We start from the raw sequence: 23048 nt of genomic DNA on the forward strand, positions 1-23048 counted from the left end.
GGCAGCAATATAAATTAAATAAATAAATAAAAATAAATAAATGAACTGTTGTAAGTCGAGGATTCCCTGATAAACTCAGACTGAGCTAGAAATCCATTTCCCTTTTGTCTATGGTGGCTAGGACGGCTGAGATCTATATTTCATTCACAGGCCACAGGTTGTTCACTCCTGCCTGTAGACATTAAGTTGGCCTCAGACACAGCCAACATATTAACATAATGCTTGTTCTTGAAATCAGGGATCTTGGATTAAGACAAGTTATAAGAATGATCTGGATATGATACGAAATCTAAGCTTGTGTTTTGCCCCAAGAATGACGGAAATCTTGACTAGCAGCTACTATTCGTGCTGAATCTTCTTCTTCTACTTGCTTGCAAATCCAATTTTGCTACCTCAATCTTCCAGGTATTACAAAATATGATATGTTATAAGACATAAAAGGGCTCTCTATTTTTAAGAGGCGTGGTGGCGCAGTGGTTAGAACGCAGTACTGCAGGCTACTTCTGCTGACTGCTGACTGCCTGCAATTTGTCAGTTTGAATCTCATCAGGCTCAAGGTTGACTCAGCCTTCCATCCTTCCAAGGTGGGTAAAATGAGGACCCAGATCATTGGGGGCAATAGCCTGACTCTGTAAACTGCTTAGAGAGGGCTGTAAAGCACTCTGTGAAGTGATATGTAAGTCTAATAGCTATTGCTATTGGATGAGACAGATTTCCTATGGGTCACAAGCCATCTTCTGGTCTTCTCTTTATCAACGACAAACTAATTTCAGCTACGCCTCCCAAACTGTTGGGAGGGTAAAGGCTATTCAGGACTTTTCTACACCTAACTTAAGATACAATTCAACAAGAATGCAGAATGCAGCAGACAGATAACCAACTAACTTTGGCTGGAATACCTGGAAACCTCCTGGGGTCACCAAAGCTAGGGTCAACTCTGAAGCTGGCCTGACTGAGGCCATCTTTGAGGCTTCAGTGTTGCCACAATGGAGATGAGGGTTAGGGAGGAGGGAACAGAGATAGCTGGGGGTTTGTAGCCAAAACAAAATACTTTCTCCTGGGAACCAAGGACATTCTCTTCAGGTGGCTGAAGAGAGGAGGAGTGATGTTACCAAGCAACTGGACAGCACCCTGATTGGACGATGTGACTGTTTGTTTGGGGAAAGGGAAAAACATTCACTTCTAATTAGGTGAAAACCACGGGAACCTTCAGAGTCGGTTTTCACCAGTCTGTGCCAATATGATATATCCAATAAAGCTGTTCTTTGAGGAATCTATCTGCTTTGGAATATCTGTAGTGCTTTGGGTGTATTATTTGGAACCCTCACACTAGGCCTTCCTTTCTCCCACAGCATTACCAGATAAGACATCATTGTCATACCGCGCGAGTTCAAGACATACCTGGTTGGGGGCTTCGGGTGGCATCGGGGACGGTGACTTGGATTGAAAAGCGTCCTGGGACATGAATCCGGAGTCATGCGAGGAGACACTGGAGAGCCTCATGGGTGCCTGCTGAGGCAGATTGGAGCTGCGGTAGCGATAGTGTGAACTGGGTGAGTGAGAATGCGAGCCACTTGACCGGGAGTCACTACTGTTTACACTGTTCAGACTGCTGTGAGATACAAAGGAAGAGAATGGGGGGGGAAGGGGGAAGGGGTGGGGGGAAGAGGAAAGGGAACGAAACAGAACAAAAAAGAAAGGGGTAGGTAGGGAGAAACCGGCACAATACAATTAACGTCCCATGGATTCCCCGGCTAGGCATGCGTGCAAATCATAAAATGGTGAAACCAGAAGAAGTAGTTCTGAGGCATAGGTTTGCTGCAGTATCCTTAGTAACCAGACAGAAAATGGCACATCAAGGGAGGGATGCTCAAATTCTAATCTACAACTGGACGTAAAAAGTAATCCAGTTGCCTGGGGTGTCTCAGAATTTCTTCCAGGAGAATACCCATTTTAACCCAAAAATAAGACCCTGTCTTATATTTTTTGGCCACCAAAAAGGCACCAGGCCTTATTTTGGGGGGGGCGGGAGTGGAATGTCATTCACTGACTCACCTCACTTATGCGTGTTGCCTCCAGCCTCTTTTTCGCTATCAGAGGCCTTTAAAAACTTTGTCCAGCAAGGTTTTCCTGAAGGGCTCTCTAGCCCATAACAGAATTCTGGATCGATCCAGAGCTCTGTTATCGGCTACAGAGGCCTTGCCGACTGCAGAAAAAATGGGCCAAGGTGTGCGAGGCCTGGCTGCAACTATCCAAAGGTAAGTAGTAAGGCAGCTCCATCCCCACATCCCCACCTGAGGTTAATTTTTACCTGTGCACCCTGGAGTGGGCAGGGTCTTATTTAGGGCTTATTCGGGGGGTAGGGTTTATATTGGGCGCACATGTAAAAAATCAAGCTAGGACTTACTTTCTGGGTAGGTCATATTTTCAGGGGAACAAGGTAGCTAGTGGGTAAAAGGGAAGAACTTTATTTCTGGCTCGTGGCATTCAGCATCACTTTTCAACTGCACACGCTGAGACCCACACAGCTTATAAAGGTGCTAAAGTTGAACAAATACTGCAGTACAGGTAGTCCTCGAATTATGACCACAACTGAGCCAAAAAATTTCCATCGCTAAGCAAGGCACTTGTGAAGGGAGTTTTGCCCCCATTTTACAATCTTTCTTGCCACAGTGGCTAAGTGAATCGCCGCAGTTAAGAGAGTAGCACAGTTGGTTAAATGAATCTGGCTTCCCCATTGACTTTGCTTGTCAGAAGGTCACAAAAGGTGATCACCCTGGGACACTGCTACCATCATCAGTACGAGCCAGTTGCTGAGCAGCCAAATTTTGATCACGTGATCATGGGGATGCTGTGATGGTCATAACTATAAAACAGTTGTAAGTTTTGCTTCATTTTGAATGGTCACTAAATGAACGGTTGTAAATTGAGGACGATCTGCATAGCGTGGCTATTTGGTTCTTCTTCAAATTATTTTACAGGCAGGTGGAACATTCAATTGGCAGCCCTTCCAGTAAACATCTGTGTCCGGAACAATCAAGAGGATAATTCTCCTATGCAAGTCCCAGTAAAATCAGCGTGAACAATGGTTATACCACAAACTGCTGCTTTCTGTGGGATTTGTATAGGTGATCAAAGGTTTTTTTATTCTCATCCTCTTGCTCATAATCCTTCACTGTCTTCCTGAACTCCTTCATTTCAATTACTGGCCACCCAGTTCAAACAAGGAAGGCCTAGTGTGCCACTGATGATGCTCTAAAACAGGGATGTCCAACTCAAGGGCTGAGGGCCAAATCCGCCCCATGGGGTGCTTAGATCTGGCCTGCAGGGTGCATAGATCTGTCCCACGGGGCTGCCCTAGAAACCACAAAGGACCGGCCTGTGGTGCCCCCTGAGCTCCATTTTCGCTGGCAGAGGGCTACAAGGAGGCAGTCGTGGCCGAAAACAGAGCCTCAACAAGTGATGTCGAGCTGGCCATGCACCCATCCCAGCTACACCCACCCCCCTGAGGTAAAACACAATCTTGATGAGCCCCTCAATGGAATCAAGTTTGACACCCCTGCTCTAAAAGATTTTGGTGCCCCCGGGATTCTCTCAATGAATTGGCCCAACAATTTGACAACGTTCTTAACTCCTTGACAAATCTTCGGGGATGTCTGCAAATTTCCAGAGGCCATTCTCAAAACCTTGAAGGATCACTCCTGCTTTAATCTTGTTGGTTCCAATACTCAGGTAACAGAAGTGAACAGCAGCGAAGTGGAAATCGTTATGGATTTGTTTTAAGGTGTAATAGCGGGCCTCTTGGAGGACACGTGAAGGAGCAATGTGGCTTATTTGGTCATCGCCAAGACCACATATCTCCTTGCAACACCGTCTTGTGCCTATTTTGGCCCTAAGACTTCCAGTAAATGTACAGCCTGCCATTTTCCTTTTACGTTTCAGGATACTGCATTTTCAAAAGCCCGTGTTTCCCGCCATCAACATAAATATCTATAGCTCTCTTGGATATAGATACTGTACAAAGGCATGCATAGACGGCTAGCTTTGCAAGGAAATGCAAATGAACTGCTCTCTCTCATGCCGCGGATGCTGTACAACACCTCTCCAATCTGTGTGATTTAGAAAGGCAAACATTTTAAAATAAAGTGATAACAATGCGAGAGCATCGGGGGCTAGGAAGAAATGAAAGGACAGAAAGACACACAGCAGGAAGTATTTCCTTTTGCTGGAGAAAAGGAGAAAAGTAAGGTTTCAATACACCTGGGAAGAAGCAAGGAATTAGGTGTGCATGCGGTCAACTGTTTTAGCCATGAGAAAAACAGTTTCTTGGAGGAGGTTGAAAAGGCATCTCAAGAGTTCCAAGACACACAAATAAGGCTAACATATTAAAACAGTGCTGAACAGTTCACAGCTATTGCATCTAACAACAAACAACTTTATCCCAACCATTTGAGAGACGTTTGGTGCACTCAGACAATTTTAATCTGCTACGCGACTAAAGTTCCTTCATCATTAGTTCTGGTTTTTTTTAATTTCACCTTAAATTTTCAAGGCCAGGAAAGCAGCACAGAGAAGAGCAGGCTCTGAATCAGCAGTCAAACAGGCAAGCCGACTCAATTAAAAGATACCTTTTTAATTTTCTCAAGCCGCTTTTGGTAAAATTCTTTAAGCACTGGAATCCTCAACCACACGCGTTCTGAATCACTCCAATGTTGTTGGGAGCAAATCAACGGAATTTTAACGAAGGTATTAATCAGATCTGGAGACACGTCTGGATTCTAAAATGTTAAGAGGTAGGGTGACATGGCCCCTTGGGAATCCTGGTTTGGAGGGGGAGTTGGAACCGGGACCATCCGACAGGGACGGGACATCTCCCTTGGAATGTCTGGAGAGTCCAGGGCTGAGGACAATGCTGTCCCAGGCCCTTCCAGCCTTGGGGGAATTGGTCAACCGGCCTACCTTGACCAACGCAGTGGGATGAGAGGCAACAGATCCCCTCTGACAAGGAACAGCTGCCTCCCCCACCACCCGATCCGAGGGCCTGGGGAATGGAGCGGTGGGAAGCTCAGAGGAGGTCTGTGAGGCTGCTCAGGAGGAGGCCGCCCCACCCCTCCTCATAAGGAACACTAGGCTTGGGCTGATTTAACCAGAGGCTGGGAGAGGGGGTCTTCGTCAGGAACTATTGTCTCAGCACTCACTCCCCTGACTTTGGGAAACAACCTTGACTTCTGGACTCCCAAGTCATGTTTCGACCTCTGGATTTGCCTATCTTGCTTTGTGGACTCTGACTCTGGATGGTGACTTACGGATTTTGTTTTTGCAACCTCTGGGGTTTGTGGACTTCATCTTTCTTCCTGTTTGGGGGCTTGTTTCTGGCGACTATTGGACTCAGAGGGTGAGACTGTGTTATATTGACTGTGGGTGGGTGGTGGGTTTTTTTTTTGGGGGGAATGGAATCGGGGATTAATAATATCCCTGAAGGGCCGTCTGTTGTGATTTAGCAGTGCAATAAAGGACTTTACTGGTGTCTGCATCTACCTACACAACCCGAGACAGGACATAAGGATTGCAACTAAATTCAACGCCACAAATGAATAATGGGAAAGTTGACAAAACTCAGCAGAAGTGATGCTTCGATCAGTTCCAAAATGATTACTTCAGACTTGCTGAATGTTCTAAGCTCAAATCCAAATACACTAAAAAGTTTAAACAACAGTTTCTCCTTTAAGAAACAGGATTATTTCATTTTATTTACTGCATATTATCCTGTTTTTCCATCGCCCTCTGGTTGCTGAAAGAGATGTACATGGGATTTACTCTTGATTAAATTCCCATACAGTTGAAATTTATTTTTTATTCATTCATCCAATGTATATGTTGTCTATCTTCTCGATAAGCAAAGCTGAGATGCTGACAGACAATGAGTTCCCTTAAGAACAAATGCAATGTTGGGTTTTCCTGGCCCAAATTCAAAATCTTTAAACACAGTCTACCACACTTACCTGCACACGCTGGATTTTCTGGACATGGTGGTACTGGGAGAAGAAGGTGGAGTCTGATAGGACCAGCCATAATCGGAACCTTTCAAATCGAGAATCACCTGGAAAAAAAGCAAGAATCACTATGAAAGATCAAAGTTGACTTTAAAAGGCTGGTTTGGGGTCTTCTAACTCAGAGATCCCCAGCCCCCTGATCTGTGAACCGGCACTGGTCTGCGACATGTCAGAAACTGGTCCTTGCAAACAAGCGAAGCCCCATCTGCAGGATGCAGGCAGCATGCGAAACCATGCTCCCACTCTGGTCCATGGAAAAACCTCTCTCCATGGAATCAGCCCCTGGTGCCCAAAAGATTGGGGGCAGCTGTTTTAAATTGGATCCAAAAATTATCCTAGTGTCTCAAAGGCATTCTTAAAAGCTAAAAGTCATATTATAGAATAGAATAAGAGTTGGAAGGGACCTTTGAGGTCTTCTAGTCCAACCCCCGGCAGGAAACCCTACACCACTTTGGACAAATGGTTATCCAATATCGTTTAAAAAACTTCCAGTGTTGGAGCATTTACAACTTCTGGAGGCAAGTTGTTCCACTGGTTAATTGTTCTAACTGTCAGGAAATTCCTCCTCAGTTCTAAGTTGCTTCTCTCCTTGATGAGTTTCCACCCATTGCTTCCTGTCCTGCCCTTAGAAGCAATTACTATGACATTAAGCACTTTTAATCTGAAGTGGTGACTGTGATTTTCTCAACCTTGGCAGTTTGAAGATGTGTGGATTTCGTATCCCAAATCCAAGGCTGACTAGGGAATTCTGGGAGTTGAAATCCACATCTTCAAGTTGCCAAGGTTGAGAAACACTGCTCTTTACTAATAATAATGCTCTGCTCTTCAGATAGCAATGCAATGTAACCCATAAACCAAAAGATACTATCACTGTGTCTTGGGTGATTCCGAGAACTGTTTAATTATAAAAATAAGTCAGGGTCAGATTTTCAGGGATGCAAAATCAAGCAAACATTCTGAAAAACCTCAGAGACAATATAGCATTAAGCATATCATGGAACACTGATAATTGAGTGAACAGAATAAAAGATGCCACAACTGGCTTATAGATTATCCAGTGCAACCTTCAATTGTGCGTCCCTCAATATATATTTTAAAGTCTTCGATAAATACACCCTTATGTTTAGATGAAATAAAAACCAAGTCAAATTTGTTACCCGCCAGAATAACTTCCAAATTATGTGTTCACTTGTTCCAATGAAAACAATGGACTATGGGCTGAAATAAAATCTTTTTTCTTATGATGCAATTTTTGTATGACTTCTTGAATTAGTTTTGATTTGTGGTGATTTGCCTGCAGTCACCCTAATCCCTGCAGTTTTCTTGGCAAGATTTTGGTTTTGGAGGTGTGCTATTGCCTCCTTCCTAGGGCTGAGTGTGTGTGACTGGCCCAAAGTCACCCAGTTGGTTTTGTGCCGAAGGTGGGACAAGAACTCATCTTCTCTTGGTTTCTAGCCTGATGCCTTAACCATTGCATCAAACTGGCTTTCTTGCATGTTATATGAATCCTATAACGCAATTCTATTTTCAAAATCAACTTATTGTATTAAAAAATATGCTCTAATATTCCAGTTCTTGCAAAAATCAAAGGGATATTGACTGAGATTTTTGTTTCTGCCTAATTCCCTAAATGAATGAAAAGAAGCACAGGTTATCCTCGACTTACAACTACAATTGAGCCCAAAATTCCTGTTGCTAAGCAAGACAGTTAACTTACAGCTTAGCTTGCCACAGTTAAGTGAATTATTGCAGATGTAAGTTAATAACACAGGGATTAAGAGAATCTGGCTTCCTCATTGACTTTGCTTGTCAGAAGATCACAAAAGGTGATTGGTTGGTTGGTTGTCTCCGGGATACTGCAACTGTCATAAGTACATGCCAGTTGCCAAGCGTCTGGTTTTGGATCATGTGACCATGGGGATACTGCGACAGTTGTTATGTTTGGAAACCGATCATAAGTCACTTTTTTCAATGCCACTGAAACTTTTCAAGGTCACTAAATGAATGGTTGTAAGCCGAGGACTGCCTTAGTATTTCTGAGTCAGGAGTCCCAATAAACAAGTATACCTGTTCACTTGATGATGGCAGCTTGTGTGGGTCCATGGTGAGGCTTTTCAGATCTTCCGATATGGTCTGCAGGTGAGTTATTTCTCCCAGCATTGATATTTCTTCTTCCTGGAAGATTTTTTTTTAAATAAAAAACAGAGAATCTGCTATGAGTACTCAGTTTTATTGTGTATTCAGTTCTGTGAAGAGAGGACAATCTTAGCACAACATGGAAATACAGTACGGCAGATCTATTGTCAGGGCTCCAACAAATCCACCCTCATCCAAATCAAAAGTCTCTAGCCGCATCTCAGAAAAAGTACATCGGTTTATTAGAAGTTGCCATGTTGGCGCATGGCTGGGTGCAGCCAATACTAAATCACATCACACATTTCCCCCTTGACCCTGGTCTTTCCCCCACCCGCTGGATGTGACTTCTCCAATGGGACACACATCCATCTCCTAGAGTCATCCATCATGCTCTCCAGTAACCTTCTGATGTTCCGACAACTTTGGGCTGCTGAGGTGATTATCTAGGCATTTCAAGAATGCCTTGCTTTCCCCCACTCCCCTTTTCTGGCAGCTAAAAAGACCAAAGGAGTATCTTTTTTAGTTGACATCTATATTTCTTCAATAGTTTATTCTCATGACTCTCATTAAAACAAGCTAACAGGAGTTGTAAAACCTCATTATCTACCTCTAAGTATGAATTTGGGGAGGGATATTTCTTAAATTCATGGTTCGGGGAAAGAGGAAGGAAACAAGAGATAACTTCATTTACATATGAAGGTAAGTGTTGCCCCTGTCCAGTCGTGCCTGACTCTAGAAGACGGTACTCATTTCCCAGCTGAAGAAGCCAGCATTATCCAAAGATACTTCCGTGATCATGAAGCCAACGTGAGTACACTTCCCACTGAAGTGGTACCTATTTATCTACTTGCATTTGCATGCTTTTGAACTGCTAGTTTGGCAGGAACTGGGCAAGGACAGGAATTCACTCCATCACATGGCACTAGGATCTCAAACCTGGGCTGTCATCTTTCCAGGTTACAAGCTCAGCATCTTTAACCGCTGAGCCATTGCACCCCTCTTTTTATTTATATATACTAACTTATACAGACTTATCACAAAGCAATCTGGAAGTTCTAAATGGGAAGGTGATCTCAGATTTTTCTATAGCCATGGAATAGCAGCACATAGCTAGTTACATCTCTTCCTTCTGCATATACATCCAGTATTGAGATCCAGTTTACAAAGAGCCTTTGACAGAATGGATTCATTCACAGAGGAGCTAGCTAAGCAAAGAGAAGAACTAAGTGGCAGTTTTCTCATTTCCGCCATGCTCAATAGCAATTCCATTTTCCTACTCCTAATTTCCCAGGACAGCTACGCACATGGCCTCTGTCATTTTCAGCAGATATTACTTCTTGAGAATTCAATTCCAGAAGTTTTCACTGTCACCCAATCTGCAGTTATCAGAGCCAGGCAACTAATTTAAAAAATTTCCCAGCTTTCAAAGTCTCGTGATGATCTGCAATTCTTAACTAGCTACTTTAATACTTTTTGTATATTTGTTACCTTGCCTGAGAATGTTTAGAATGAAAAGTTGCATAGAAAATATTGAATAAATAAATCTAAGGGTGCGCAGGGAATTGCAAGGATCAGGTAAATAAAACTAAAACTAAATGAATGAATAGAAAGGTCTTTTAAGTGTCAAACCTTCACCGCATGTCCTTAAATCAATCTGTAAATGTAGGCCATTATCACCCTCATACTACACTGTGCAAGAATTGCACACACCACAATTTTGTATCTTGTTCTTTTATTGTGTACATCTATAAATTGTACTGAAGTTCCACTGAATTCAAGAAGGCCGTATTCATTACTGTGCAACTGTCAGGGAAAAAATAAGGCATTTTTGAACATTGTGAGCCATTGCTTCCCAACCTTGCAAATGGTCATGTTCATTGCATCTTAATCACCAAATTCAGCCATATAATTCTTCAGAAGATCTCTGAAATGCCCCATAATATTCTTCAGACGATCTCCTTTCATGGTATGCACAGAAGAGAGGATTTACACAATTGTGATTCTTCAGAATATGGATCACAAAGCCCTTTTAAATATTTTATAATTGAAATAATCCATGAAAGCCTTCCATTCTAGGTGCTGGCGTTTATATCCAAAGCAACATTTACAATATGTTGCCTATTGTTTTATGCATACCGTCTATCTCATCTTGTCACAGACCTTTTGCGCATAAGTACGCATGTGAGGAAAGGAGCATTTAGGAAGTTATGGATATTTAAACATACATAGGAATCAGAAATGCAATATGCTACTATAGAAATACTTCACTCTCCTTCAAAGACATGGGAACAATAAAAGCATTGGGAATGGGACTCACAATTACAGGACGCAGCATAGAAACAAATGAACAGAATCGGCCACGTTCTTCAATCAATGCTTTTCTAACAGCCTGTTTCTCCGTTTCTTCAAGAAGAAGGTATTTATCGTTCACATCCTGCAGGGCACTGTCCAGCTGAGGCTGGATGTCTCCTCTCCCTGTTCACAACAGAGAAAAAACAAAAGTTGTTCCAAGCCCAAACAATTCTCAATGAAGGCCGTGAATATTTGGACCATTGTCTTCCATGCAGTCAAACTTCACAACCATAGCAGTGGGTGTACATATCAAAGAGTTGGCGGTCACATCAAAGTCAACCAACGTAACCTTGTCTAAAGCAACAACAATATATTTCACCTTTAACTTAAAGCAGAATTCTATTGCAACTGTTACACAAAGCATTCTTGTGTTTTTATTCCAAGGATGATATAGAGATTTTTTTTCAAGATTTAAAATTTGACTTTCAGACAAATAAATTACAATATTTATTTATAGCACTTTTATAACTGTCCATCTTGGATGGCTCCCAATCAAACGATAAACATTTTTTTTTCCTATTTTGACTTCAATGGTAGTCAGGGGAGAAGTGGTGGACTAGTTGTTTAAGGTTTTCTTAAATGAAAAAAAGTAGCGGACAAGTTTTTTGGGGACACAATAAAATGGTCAAAGACGATACAATCTTCATTAGCCAATTTTGCTTACTTTAAAATAGAATTGAAAGACGAGGAATGAGGCCCTATGACCCTCAACACTACTGAATGGAAAACAATCCCAGCAGCTGATGCTTATGGAAAATCTCCCAAGCAGACACCGAAACTTTAGGATGCTGGATGAGACAGGTTTTCTGGACAGACTTTTGGTTTAATTCAGAAAAATCAGATTTTTAGGTTCTTACGAAGATTGACAATAGGAATTGTCTTCTGCCATTCACAGCCACGAAAGTTTAAACTGCAACATTTCAAAGCATTGCAAATATTTGTATCTTTAATGTATGAAGAGTGTTTACCTCCTACAAAATAACATTTCAGCAATATTATAAATGTATGGTAAGAACATATGATATTCTTCTAGTATGCTAATAGCATCTTATGAAGTTTATATTTAATTTCTAGATTTTTTTTGGAAATATGGTATCTAAATCCTAGCTAAACAATACTCTTGGAAGGCAGAGGCATGAATTCAATCAAATATGTCATGAGAAGTGGAGGACACTGCAGAAGAGAAACTGAAATTGTGAGGTGGTTCAGAAGGCTTAGTGTGAGGTTGGCTCTTGGATTAAAAAGCACGTTTTTACATGTGGCTAAACAAAAAATGTTCCATGAGATTTCAGCTGTAGAATAATATGGATTAAAAAAAAATACAGTTGCAAGAAATGAAGGATTACAGGGATTCTGAAGCCCACATACCCGGTGTCTATATTTACAAATGTTTAACCAGGTCAAGTAAACCACTCAGTAATTATATTTGCACAACAAGCTAAGTTGGTGTTAAATTTAGTTATGACTTTTAGAGGTTTAATATGTAAACTCACTCATTTAAACAGTACCTACAGAATGCTAAGTTACCCCAGATACCTAAAGAGATTGAAACAATGTTAGAAAGCAATATAACGATGATGGAGTTAACTGAAGCACTCAAGAAGCAAAATAATGGAAAGGCACCAGGCCCAGATGGACTTCCGGCAGAATTTTACAAAAAATTACAAGAATCGTTGAATCTTCCATTGCTAGAAGTTATGAATGAAGTTATGTTAAAGAAGAGGATACCTAAATCATGGTCAGAAGCTTATATTACACTTGTTCCAAAAGAGGAGGCCGATCCATTACAAATCAAGAACTATAGACCTATTTCCCTACTTAAACGCAGATTATAAAATTTTTGCTTCAATATTGGCAGAAAGATTTAAAAAATACTTAAATAATTTTATCCATCCTGATCAAAATGGATTTCTGCCAAAGAGACAAATTAAAGACAATATGAGAGTAATCTTGGACACCTTGGAATACTACGAGGCACATCCTGAAAAACAAATGGCTCTGATATTTCTAGATGCACAGAAGGCATTTGATAATGTGAATTGGCGATTCATGTTGTTACTGCTGGAACAGATGGGCTTTGCTAGAAAATTTATTCAAGCAATAGAAGCTATATATCATAAGCAAACGGCAAAGGTAATGATAGAGGGAGAACTGACAGACTCTATCGATATAAGAAAAGGAACAAGACAAGGGTGCCCACTATCACCTCTGTTGTCTGTGTTAATTTTGGAAGTGCTAAATAGAAATATTAGAGATGAAAAGAATATAAAAGGGAGGAAAATTAAAAAGGAAGAATTTAAGTTGCAAGCATTTGCAGATGATCTGGTTTTTATCTTAGAAGACCCACTAGAAACAGCATCAAAATTGATAGAAAAGACAGAGACATATGGAAAGGTGGCTGGTTTGAAAATAAATAAAGATAAGACAAAAGATCTTGACAAAGAATATGCTATCAAGACAAAAGGAAGAACTGGCAGACCTACTGAAAATTCAGGTCACGAATAAGATCAAGTACTTGGGGATATACTTGACAGCAAGATGCAGTACACTAAAAGAGAATAATTATATCAAACTTAAACAGCAGATAGCACTAGATTTGGCGAAATGGGAAAATTTACAACTGTCGTTAATAGGGAGAATATCAACAATCAAGATGAATATATTACCCAGAATTTTATGTTTGTTTCAAACAATTCCAATTAGGCTTGGAAAAGACTATTTGAAGATTTAAATAAAATTGTGTTGAAATATATATGGCAAGGTAAGAAAGTGAGAATAAAGTTAAAACTTTTGCAAGATGCTAGAATAAGAGGAGGATTTGGTTTGCCTAATTGGGAGTTGTATTACCAAGCTACAAATTTGATGTGGGTTAAGGAATGGATAACATTAAGAAATACTAGATTGTTGACATTAGAGGGACATGATCTGTTGTTGGGGTGGCATGCTTTTCTATGGTATAAAGGAACTAAAACACAGGGGTACTTTAGAAGACATTATATCCACGGGAGTCTCTGTGGTTAAACTGGGCGAAGATTAAAAGACAATGTTATTTGAAAATTCCAGTCTGGCTGTCAACTATTGAAGCATTTTCTTATCCTATAATATACAAAAGGGAACAAACAGTTAGATATGGTGAAATATTGAATGAAAAGGGTGAACTTAAATCTATACAAAAACTAGAGGAACAAGGTATAAAGATGAATTGGTTTTCATATGCGCAAATACATTCAAGGTATGATAAAGATTCTAAAACAGAAGGTTTCTATGATAAATTGACTGATTTAGATAAGATTTTGACAGGAACTGATGAAAAGGTGATTAAAAAATTGTATGGATATTTATTAGAAATTAAACTAGAAGAAGAACAAGTTAAAGAAACTATGATTGCTTGGGGGAAAAATTTTGGATATGGGACTGATCTAGAGAAATGGCAAAAATTGTGGTCTCACAATTATAAAATGACAATGTCAACAGCATATAAAGAAAATTTGTATAAGATGTTTTACAGGTGGCACTTTCCCCCGACAAGAATAGCAAAGATGTTCAAGAATAAATCCGAAAATTTTTGGAAATGTCATCAGATACCTGGCTCATATTACCATATGTGGTGGACTTGTGCGGATGCTAAAAAATACTGGACTAAAATCCACACGTGGTTGGAAAAAAATGACAAAAAAGCATATAGATTTGAAACCAGAGATATTTTTATTGGGAATTTTACCTGAAATATATAGTAAAGATTTGAAATACCTGATTGTAAATGTATTAACAGCGGCTAGGATTGTATTTGCTAAAAACTGGAAAAATGAAAAAACACCATCACAGGAGGAAATCATTAAGAAAATATTGGAATGTGCTGAAATGAGTAGATTGACATTTGAAATTAGAGAACAAGATAATAAACAATTTTATAAAATTTGGGATCTATTCTATCAATGGTTAAACAATAAAATATAGTAATGAAATATTTAGACTTTTAGAAAATACTGAATATATAAAGATGTATTCTTTTCTTATTATATCTACAAAATGATTCTAGGATAGATTTGGGATGATAATATGAACTGTCATAAAACAAATTAAGTAAAATACGATTATTTCGTAAAGCATGAATGAATAAAAGTATAGTCAAATGATTGATTAATAATGATATTAATGTATTTAATATTTGATTGAAAATACGAGATTATATACAATGGAATTGTAATTGAAGACTACGAAATGGAAGCACAAAACAATTTGTAAACCAACCGGCACACTGTATGTATATATATGGAAGATGGCTTGATGTTTTTATGTTTTGTTTGTTTATGTTCGTTTTAAAAACCAATAAAAATTAAAAAAAAATGTAAACTCACTCAAGAAATTTGGTTAAAATAAGTTTCAGCACATTGTACAAATCTTGAAAATTAATTTATTCCATAAATACTGTGTTTAATAGGAATACAATCTCTGAAACTTCATGTGTAAATTTCACTTCCTTTATCCTAACAATTCTTTTCTCCGTTCCAACTCTTCCAAGTATTACTGTTTTTTTATCTTAAACCATCACACTCTTACAACTTTATCAAGAAGCATAATATAAGAAGCTGAAGGGGCAAGTAGCAATTGTTAAAGCCTCAGTTTCTACCATGGAAGCCACCAACCAAGAACCAGCTTGATTTCACCTTCAAATAAGAGGCCTTTTGATAGGCTGAATCAATCACCAATAATGTCTCAGTTCCCCGTCAAGGAATGGTTTTCATAGGTCATGGGGCTCAAAGTCACTCAGCTATCACTAACCTTCAGAACAAAAGTTGGAACCACAATTGTTCAGAGTATCACTGAGGATAGGAATGCTGTTTTCTGCAGATTTATTCAATCTCTATTGAAGGTTACTTGCAATTTTTAAGACCCACCAAAGATATATCAATTGTTAGTTGAATTTCAAAGAAAAGAACTACTAAAATGAGTTTGGACTGGAGCTATCTGGCTAGTCAAGTGCAACTGTGCATGTCGGCATATATACCTAAAAATCAGAGCTAAAGCCTTAAATTTCGTGTTAAGTACTGAGAGATGCCATATGAATGTAACTAGGAGCTTAGATGTACAGGAGTTTCAAACTGATTATGGTTCAATCAGGTTTTTTTTACTAGCAGGATAGAATTTAAGAAGACATTCACTTCAGATTCTTACTTAATATTATTGTCAACTAGCTTAAAGATGAAGGTGATTTGCAGTAGTTCTTGGAAGCAAAATCCTAGCTCACAGTATCTAAGCGTTTGCTCGAAGTTCTCTTTATCAAATTTCACAATTAAGTTCTTCTTCTTTTTCATTATGCAGCATATCATTTGCATTTAATGGATCTCCTTGCATAGGTTAAGTTTAGGGCACAGCGTATACATACATCACTTACTTTGTTTCACCAGCACATATACCCAATCACTCATACCTATCCATTACTTCTCCATGACCTCAGAGAAGCCATTCAGAATGCCAACAGAAGGAAGAGGAGAGATAGGTCAGATCAATTCAGGGGCAGCAGATAAGAATACCTGGATCATAATCTAATTTGATATGCATTTTCCAGAAGAAATGGATAAACTGTCTGTGGGATCCATATGCTCACAAACACACTGCATGTAATCCTCGACTTACAACTTCGATTAAATTCAGAATTTCTGTTGTTCAGCAGTGAGTTACACCCACACCCAATTTTTTTTTAACCACAGTTGTTAGGCAAATGTTAAGCAAAAGTTGCTTGTTTTGTAATAAAATCAATATAATGTAGCATGTTTTACTCCTCTCAGGTTTATGAGATTATTCCATGAATTAATGTTTAAGTTTCAAGACTGGAGAAGCATCAAAGCTACCAAGAAGTAGCAGGAGGAAAAAAAATCCCAAACTGATTCAGTAGGAGCTTTTTGTGGTCTATAAAAATAACTGATTAAGGAATAGGAAAATAATTCCTTAAATATTTCATCCACTAAAAAAAGCACTCCATCTAGCTACCTTGATAGAAGCATTTTAAAATTCACAACATAAGGTATTTGGTCTAATGGTGAAGTCACTGGCCTAGAAACCAGAAGACTATGAGTTCTAATCCCACCTTAAGCATGAAAGCTAAGCTGGGTGACTTTGGGCCAATCACTGGGAGATTTTGAGTTCTATCTTATCTTTAGAGAATGAAACTTCTTCAGTTCTGCTGAAATGGATGCAAGAATTTTGGAGTTACTCTCCTTTAAATTCTGGATAAATGTTTGGTGCAGTGGTTAAGGTGTCAGGCTAGAAAGCAAGAGACCATGAGTTCAAGTCCTGCCTTCACCATGAAAACCAGATGGGTATAACCTTAGGCTAGTCACTGTATCTCAGCTCAATTCACTTGTTATTGTGGGGAAAATAGGAGGAGGACGACTTATTAGGTATGTTCTCTGCACTGATTTATTTATTAAAATAATAAAAATGTTATATAAATATAGAATGATGTATTTTACTTTTTCAGCCCCATCATCATCATCTTTATCATCGTCATCGAGATGAATTATTTATACCCATTTCTAATAGAGTTCTTTTAATAACCGTGATATAACATGCAAGTGATTTAAGACAGAAAAGATTTTTTTTTAAGATCAAGGGATTAGAAAAATTAATGATTTTAGGTTCTACAGACATTAAAAGGTGTCTCTTTTTCTAAACAGACTGCTTTAAAGATCTTCAGAAATTTCTGAGTCTCCCACTGCTCCGGGTTGTCTGATACAATCTTAACTACGCAAACTAAAGCCTGCTGATTCGATCTATTATATGATCATTTTGGTTACCAAAATGGGTTGCAATCTTAGTAGCAAAAAATCTGTATCTATTGCTAGCCACAAGTAGAAACTTAGCCCAGAAACTTGAATAATCGTATATTATGTATCTTACAATTAATGATGGTAACTATGATTTATGATCTATGACCTATCACTTTGTTGTTTGTATGTTCACTGAGAGCTTATGCACCGGAGACAAATTGCTTGTGTGTCCAACCATTCTTGGCCAATAAAGAATTCTGTTCTGTCCTATCCTCCTTTAACATCTGATGACAGAATAAATATTTTCATGCATTACAAAATGCGCTACTGCTTTTATTTACTTCTAGACAAAGAAGATGTAGACCTTAGCATCTCCTTGCTCTTAAAGATGGCAGGTCCAACATTAGCTGTAATTGAAAACCTGCAAAGCTAGTAGATACTAGAACAGTGATGGCAAACCAATGACATGTGCATCCAAGGTGACACACCATGATGTTTTGGATGACACCCCAACATTCACATGACAGCTATTCTCAAAAGCACATCCCGTTCTCATGTGATATTTTGTGGGGAGGCTGCAGACTCACAGAGGTTGCTTGAGAATAAAGTATGCTCTTGCACAATCTCTAGACCTGCTGGAAGTTGCTTGAGAGAGATGTGGTCTCTGGAGCCTCCAAAAACTGTGTGACAACCAGGCAGGCTTCAGTTTTTAGAGGCTGCAGAAAAGCATTTTCTGAAGCTACTTTTAAGGGCGAAGGACTTGTGCAACCTCAGGTATGCCATAGGGACTTGTGCCAGAGGTGATATTCAACAGGTTCTGACCAGTTCTGGAGAACTGGTAGTGGAAATTTTGAGTAGTTTGGAGAACCGGCAAATACCACTTCTTACTGGCCCCGCCCCCATCTATTCTCTGCCTCCCAAGTCCCAGCTGATTGGCTGGGTCTTCCTTTGTTGTCCTGCACAGGAGAACGGAGCTGGAAAGCAGGTTAGTGGGGTGGGGAGGGAATGGGGATTTTATAGTATCCTTCCCCCAGGAGTGAGGTGGGAATGGGGATTTTATAGTATCCTTCCCCCAGGAGTGGGGTGAGAATGGGGATTTTATAGTATCCTTCCCCCAGGAGTGGGGTATCCTTCCCCCAGGAGTGGGGTGAGAATGGAGATTTTATAGTATCCTTCCCCCAGGAGTGAGGTGGGAATGGGGATTTTATAGTATCCTTCCCCCAGGAGTGGGGTATCCTTCCCCCAGGAGTGGGGTGAGAATGGAGATTTTATAATATCCTTCCCCCAGGAGTGAGGTGGGAATGGGGATTTTATAGTATCCTTCCCCAGGAGTGAGAATGGGGGTATCCTTCCCCCAGGAGTGGGGTGAGAATGGGAGATTTTATAGTATCCTTCCCCAGGAGTGGGGTATCCTTCCCCCAGGAGTGGGGTGAGAATGGGGATTTTATAGTATCCTTCCCCCAGGAGTGGGGTATCCTTCCCCAGGAGTCCCCAGGGGGGGGGGTGAGAATGGGGATTTTATAGTATCCTTCCCCCAGGAGTGGGTATCCTTCCCCCAGGTGGGGTGAGAATGGGGATTTTATAGTATCCTTCCCCAGGATCTTCCCAGGAGTGGGTGAGAATGGGGATTTTAGAATGGAGATTTTATAGTATCCTTCCCCCAGGAGTGGGGTATCCTTCCCCCAGGAGTGGGGTGAGAATGGGGATTTTATAGTATCCTTCCCCCAGGAGTGGGGTGAGAATGGAGAATCCCCAGGAGTGGGGGATTTTATAGTATCCTTCCCCAGGAGTGGGGTGAGAATGGAGATTTTATAGTATCCTTCCCCAGGAGTGGGGTATCCTTCCCCAGAGTGGGGTATCCTTCCCCAGGAGTGGGGGAATGGAGATTTTAAGTATCCTTCCCCAGGTGGGGTATCCTTCCCAGGAGTGGGTATCCTTCCCCCAGGAGTGGGGAATGGAGATAGTTCCCCCAGGAGTGGGGTATCCTTCCCCAGGTGGGGTATCCTTCCCAGAGTGGGGTGAGAATGGAAATTTTATAGTATCCTTCCCCCAGGAGCGAGGTGAGAATGGGGATTTTATAGTATCCTTCCCCTGCCACGCCCACCAAGCCATGCCCACAGAACCAGTAGTAAAAATGTCTGAATCCCACCACTGGACCTATCAAGAGAAAGAGAACAATGCCTGAAGGTACACAGCGTGCAGGAAATCCTGGAGAATACTGTGAAGCAGAACAGCAGTGGTGGCTCCACTTCTGGACAAGTCTTGGTATTGCCAAGGGTCACTGTTCAGTCTGGCCAGGATGGGAAAGGGGGGGGGGGGAGGAAGAGAACTGTTTCTCATTTGTTCAGAGGGTAGGTGGGTGTGATAGGCCAGAAGAGTCAAAACTTAGGCATTTTCCAAACTTCTGACCCACAAAAGTTTGCCATCACTGTACTAGTACCGTAAAGTGACCACCGCCAGAGTGACCCCCAACCAGCCACCAGGGGGGGAAGTGCAAGGTGAAACTTACCGAGTGCCTCTGCTGTCAAGAAGATGAGCATGATGGGAAATAGCAGGATGCAAAAATTGACACACACAAAAAAAAGGAAAATAAAAGAAGTCAAAACCAGCACTCCAAGGGTTCAAGCATCATTCTAAGCCTGAAGAGAAACACACTGAATCCCAGCTCCATTTTTTTTTCCAACAAAACCTTTTGCGTAAGTCTTTTCCAACGCAACATGATTCATATCTTGACAAATTGGAACAGGAACCATCTAAAAAAGATCTCAGAAGAATCGTATTCTGATCCTTCAAATCATGACTCAGAAGATCCTTTTTTGTTTACCTCCTTCCACCCCCACCCCCAAATCCTTTGGCCAAAGCGAGCCATAAAATACCAGCAAAGCAAAGTCCAAAGAGACCCAATGCCCTAAGCTAGAATTTGAAAAATGATCCCATGAAATGGATTCGCAAACGATGGGTCACAAATCGAACATTTTACCGCTTGGCACAAAGCGGTTCCTGGTTCAAAAAATTTTAGTTAAGAGGAATAGAAGTGGAGACTGGAAAGGCGACAGAGAAGGGGGGTGGGGAAACAAAGGCGTATATTAAACCTTCAGTTAAGTGGCTCCTGTTGAAAAGAGCCTTCAAAGGGGGCTTTTCAAACCTCTATCCTCTAGGAAAATTGGATTATAAATACTATTATTCAGTAAGCTTCAGTAGTTTGCCTGTGTTTTATCCCTGCTGTGTCCTGCATGGGCTCCCCACTTTTATCCAGCTGCAATTCAATACTACATTAATAACCAGCTTACCTGTGCAGACATCACTCCCTAAAGAGGATCTAGCCATCCCATTAGATTAGATATAGGGTGGGTTCAACTCCAGGTCCCCTCTATTAAATCTGATCTTTAGGCAGAAGCAGTGCTTTTTGTAGCTCTACCTACAAAATGGAACAACCTCTCCCTGATGTTGGGTTAAGAGTTTGAATCTTTCCTTTTTATGATTTATGCATTTTTGCTGGCCATCTAGGGTTCATGTATATAATAAGCAACCACACTTTTTTAAAAAATAAATAAGCGACAATGGCCCACAAAAGGCAACAGAGATGTACCGTGTAACAATTGCACCCCAACACAATTACAAAACATTAGCTATGCTTGCTGCTGTGGTTATCATTTGCTTTCTGGGCTCAATATTGCTTTCTGGGCTCAATATAAAGCAATTTTGTTCAACCTCATATATTAACAATTCATCGGCGGCAAACCAATAAAACTGGAGTTGGCCAAATACTTATCTCCGTATTGTGTAGGGTTTTTAAAAAAAATTTATTTTATCCCACGTGTTTTGTATTCTTTGAACAGTTGGAATAGTTTCTGAAGCTTATAACAAACTTGCCATAACTATATTTTAATAGATCTAGGAGAAAAAAAAAATCCAAGAGAATTTACAGTCCTGATCTGATTTTACAACCGTTTACAGCATCCCCCTGTCACATGACTGCAGCTTAACAAAATTGTTCCCGAAAACCAGCATTTTATTTCTGGTTTAGAAGTCGTGATGATTACAAAGTAGGTCATCCCATAACTGACCTTTTTTTTTTTTGGACAGCATTCGTTAAAGGAGCACTCCGGCTATTAAATGAAACTGGTTCCCTTTGGGGCATTTTGCCAAAAACTGAAAGTACAGGAAATCCTCTATTCACAACAGTGACCATTCAAAATTATAACAGCACTGGGGGGAAAAAATGTGACTTATGGCCGTTTTTTTCCCCACACTTACAACCGTTGCAGCATTCCCAACTGTCATGTGATCAAAATTCAGCCGCTTGGCAACTGGTTCATATTTATGACGGTGGCAAGTGATCAGCTTTTGCGACCTTCTGACATTTGCAAACTCAATGGGGAATGCAGATTCACTTAACAACTGGGACAAAAAAAGTCGTAAAATGGGACAAACTCGCTTAGCAACATAAATTTTGGGCTCGATTGTGGTCATTAACTCGAGGACTTCCTATAAATGTTGGGTTTCGGCAAACATGCTTTAAATTGCGGCCGTGTGAATGTGGGACACTGTGAAGAGCCATAAATGGGAGTCAGCTGCCCAGCAGCCAAAATATCACATGACCAGGAAGGCAGCTGTCAGAACTTCATAACTGAGTCTTAAGTGTTTTTAGGGGTGTCCATCATAACTTTGATGGTGGCTAAGCAACTGATTATAAGCTGAGGACTACCTATATTGTACTTCACTGTCTTTTAAGACAGGGGTCCCCAACCACCGGGCCCCGGACCCGTACCGGTCCGTGGAACATTTTCTACCGGGCCGCCGGTTTGCTGGGCGCCGCCATCTTGTTTTGATGAGAAAGTGCTTCCGGTGAGCTTTTCTGGTTGGAAAGCAGCATTTGGGTCCTGAAGAAATCCTCGCACCTTAGTTTCATCGAAGGGGGGGCGGCTTCGAACAAAACTAAGGCGCGAGGATTCTTTCAGCACCCAAGGAGAGCCGAGCGACCGTCCCGAAGCCATCCCAAAGCCCATCGACAAAGGTACAAAGGAGGAGTTGAAGGTGGCGGGGAGAAGTGGGGGACGGCTGGCTGGCTGGTCGCTCGGCTCGCCTTGCCATGCGTGCTGATGCCGGTACCGGGCCGTGGATCATTTTGTGATGCCGGTACCGGGCCGTGGCACAAAAAAGGTTGGGGGCCACTGTTTTAAGAGATTTTTCCCTTGCTCTTTTCTTTACTGAAGCTTGCGAAGAATTGGGAAAGCCACATTCAGCCTTCAAATCTTCCCTGGGATGAATTTTAACTAATTATTTCCAACTTCTTCAGAAACACACATATGTCTGCTGTTGTCCTTTTTGTTCACGCTTTTAAAACACAGTACTCCTTTTCCAGGGAGTGTCACAAAATGTAGTAAAAATAATCAACACGATGGCCACAAGAGTACAATTAAAGCTTTGACTGTTTTGTTTTGGTTTTTTCCTTAATTTACACATTGCACATGTGAGGCATACAGCCAGTTTGGTGGGTTAAGGCACCAAATTAGAAAACAAGAGACTGTGTATTCTAGTCCTGCTTAAGCATGAAGCCAGCTGGGTGACTTTAAGCCGGTCAATGACTCTCGGCCCAAGGAAGGAGGCAATGATAACCCATTTCTGAAATCTTGCCAAGAAAACTGCAGGGACCTGTCCAGGCAATTGCCAGGGGTCAATACTCTCTCAAAGGCCTGTGCATGCATGAGCACGCACACACACACACACGTGTGAT

General features: G+C 40.8%; 1 protein-coding gene across 23 annotated transcripts in view; it reads right to left on the reverse strand.

Annotated features, from left to right (window-relative positions):
• Positions 1–23048, reverse strand: part of MTSS1 (MTSS I-BAR domain containing 1) — a 163504-nt gene that overhangs the window by 18936 nt on the left and 121520 nt on the right. For 6 of the 23 annotated variants that reach the window (XM_026679107.2, XM_087962172.1, XM_026679106.2 and 3 more), the window contains exons 7-11: positions 19821–19832; positions 10507–10664; positions 8121–8228; positions 6003–6100; positions 1402–1612 (exon numbers count right to left, since the gene is read on the reverse strand). In XM_026679107.2, coding sequence (XP_026534892.2) covers positions 1402–1612; positions 6003–6100; positions 8121–8228; positions 10507–10664; positions 19821–19832 — 587 coding nt within the window. The remainder of the gene's footprint in view (positions 1–1401; positions 1613–6002; positions 6101–8120; positions 8229–10506; positions 10665–19820; positions 19833–23048) is intronic. The other 17 variants (XM_026679111.2, XM_026679110.2, XM_087962176.1 and 14 more) reach the window with 5 other exon arrangements.

The sequence above is a fragment of the Notechis scutatus genome, chromosome 3, assembly GCF_049901735.1.
Source record: "Notechis scutatus isolate UNSWTSFEM ecotype Mainland chromosome 3, rNotScu1.2, whole genome shotgun sequence".
NCBI classification, from domain to species: domain Eukaryota; kingdom Metazoa; phylum Chordata; class Lepidosauria; order Squamata; family Elapidae; genus Notechis; species Notechis scutatus.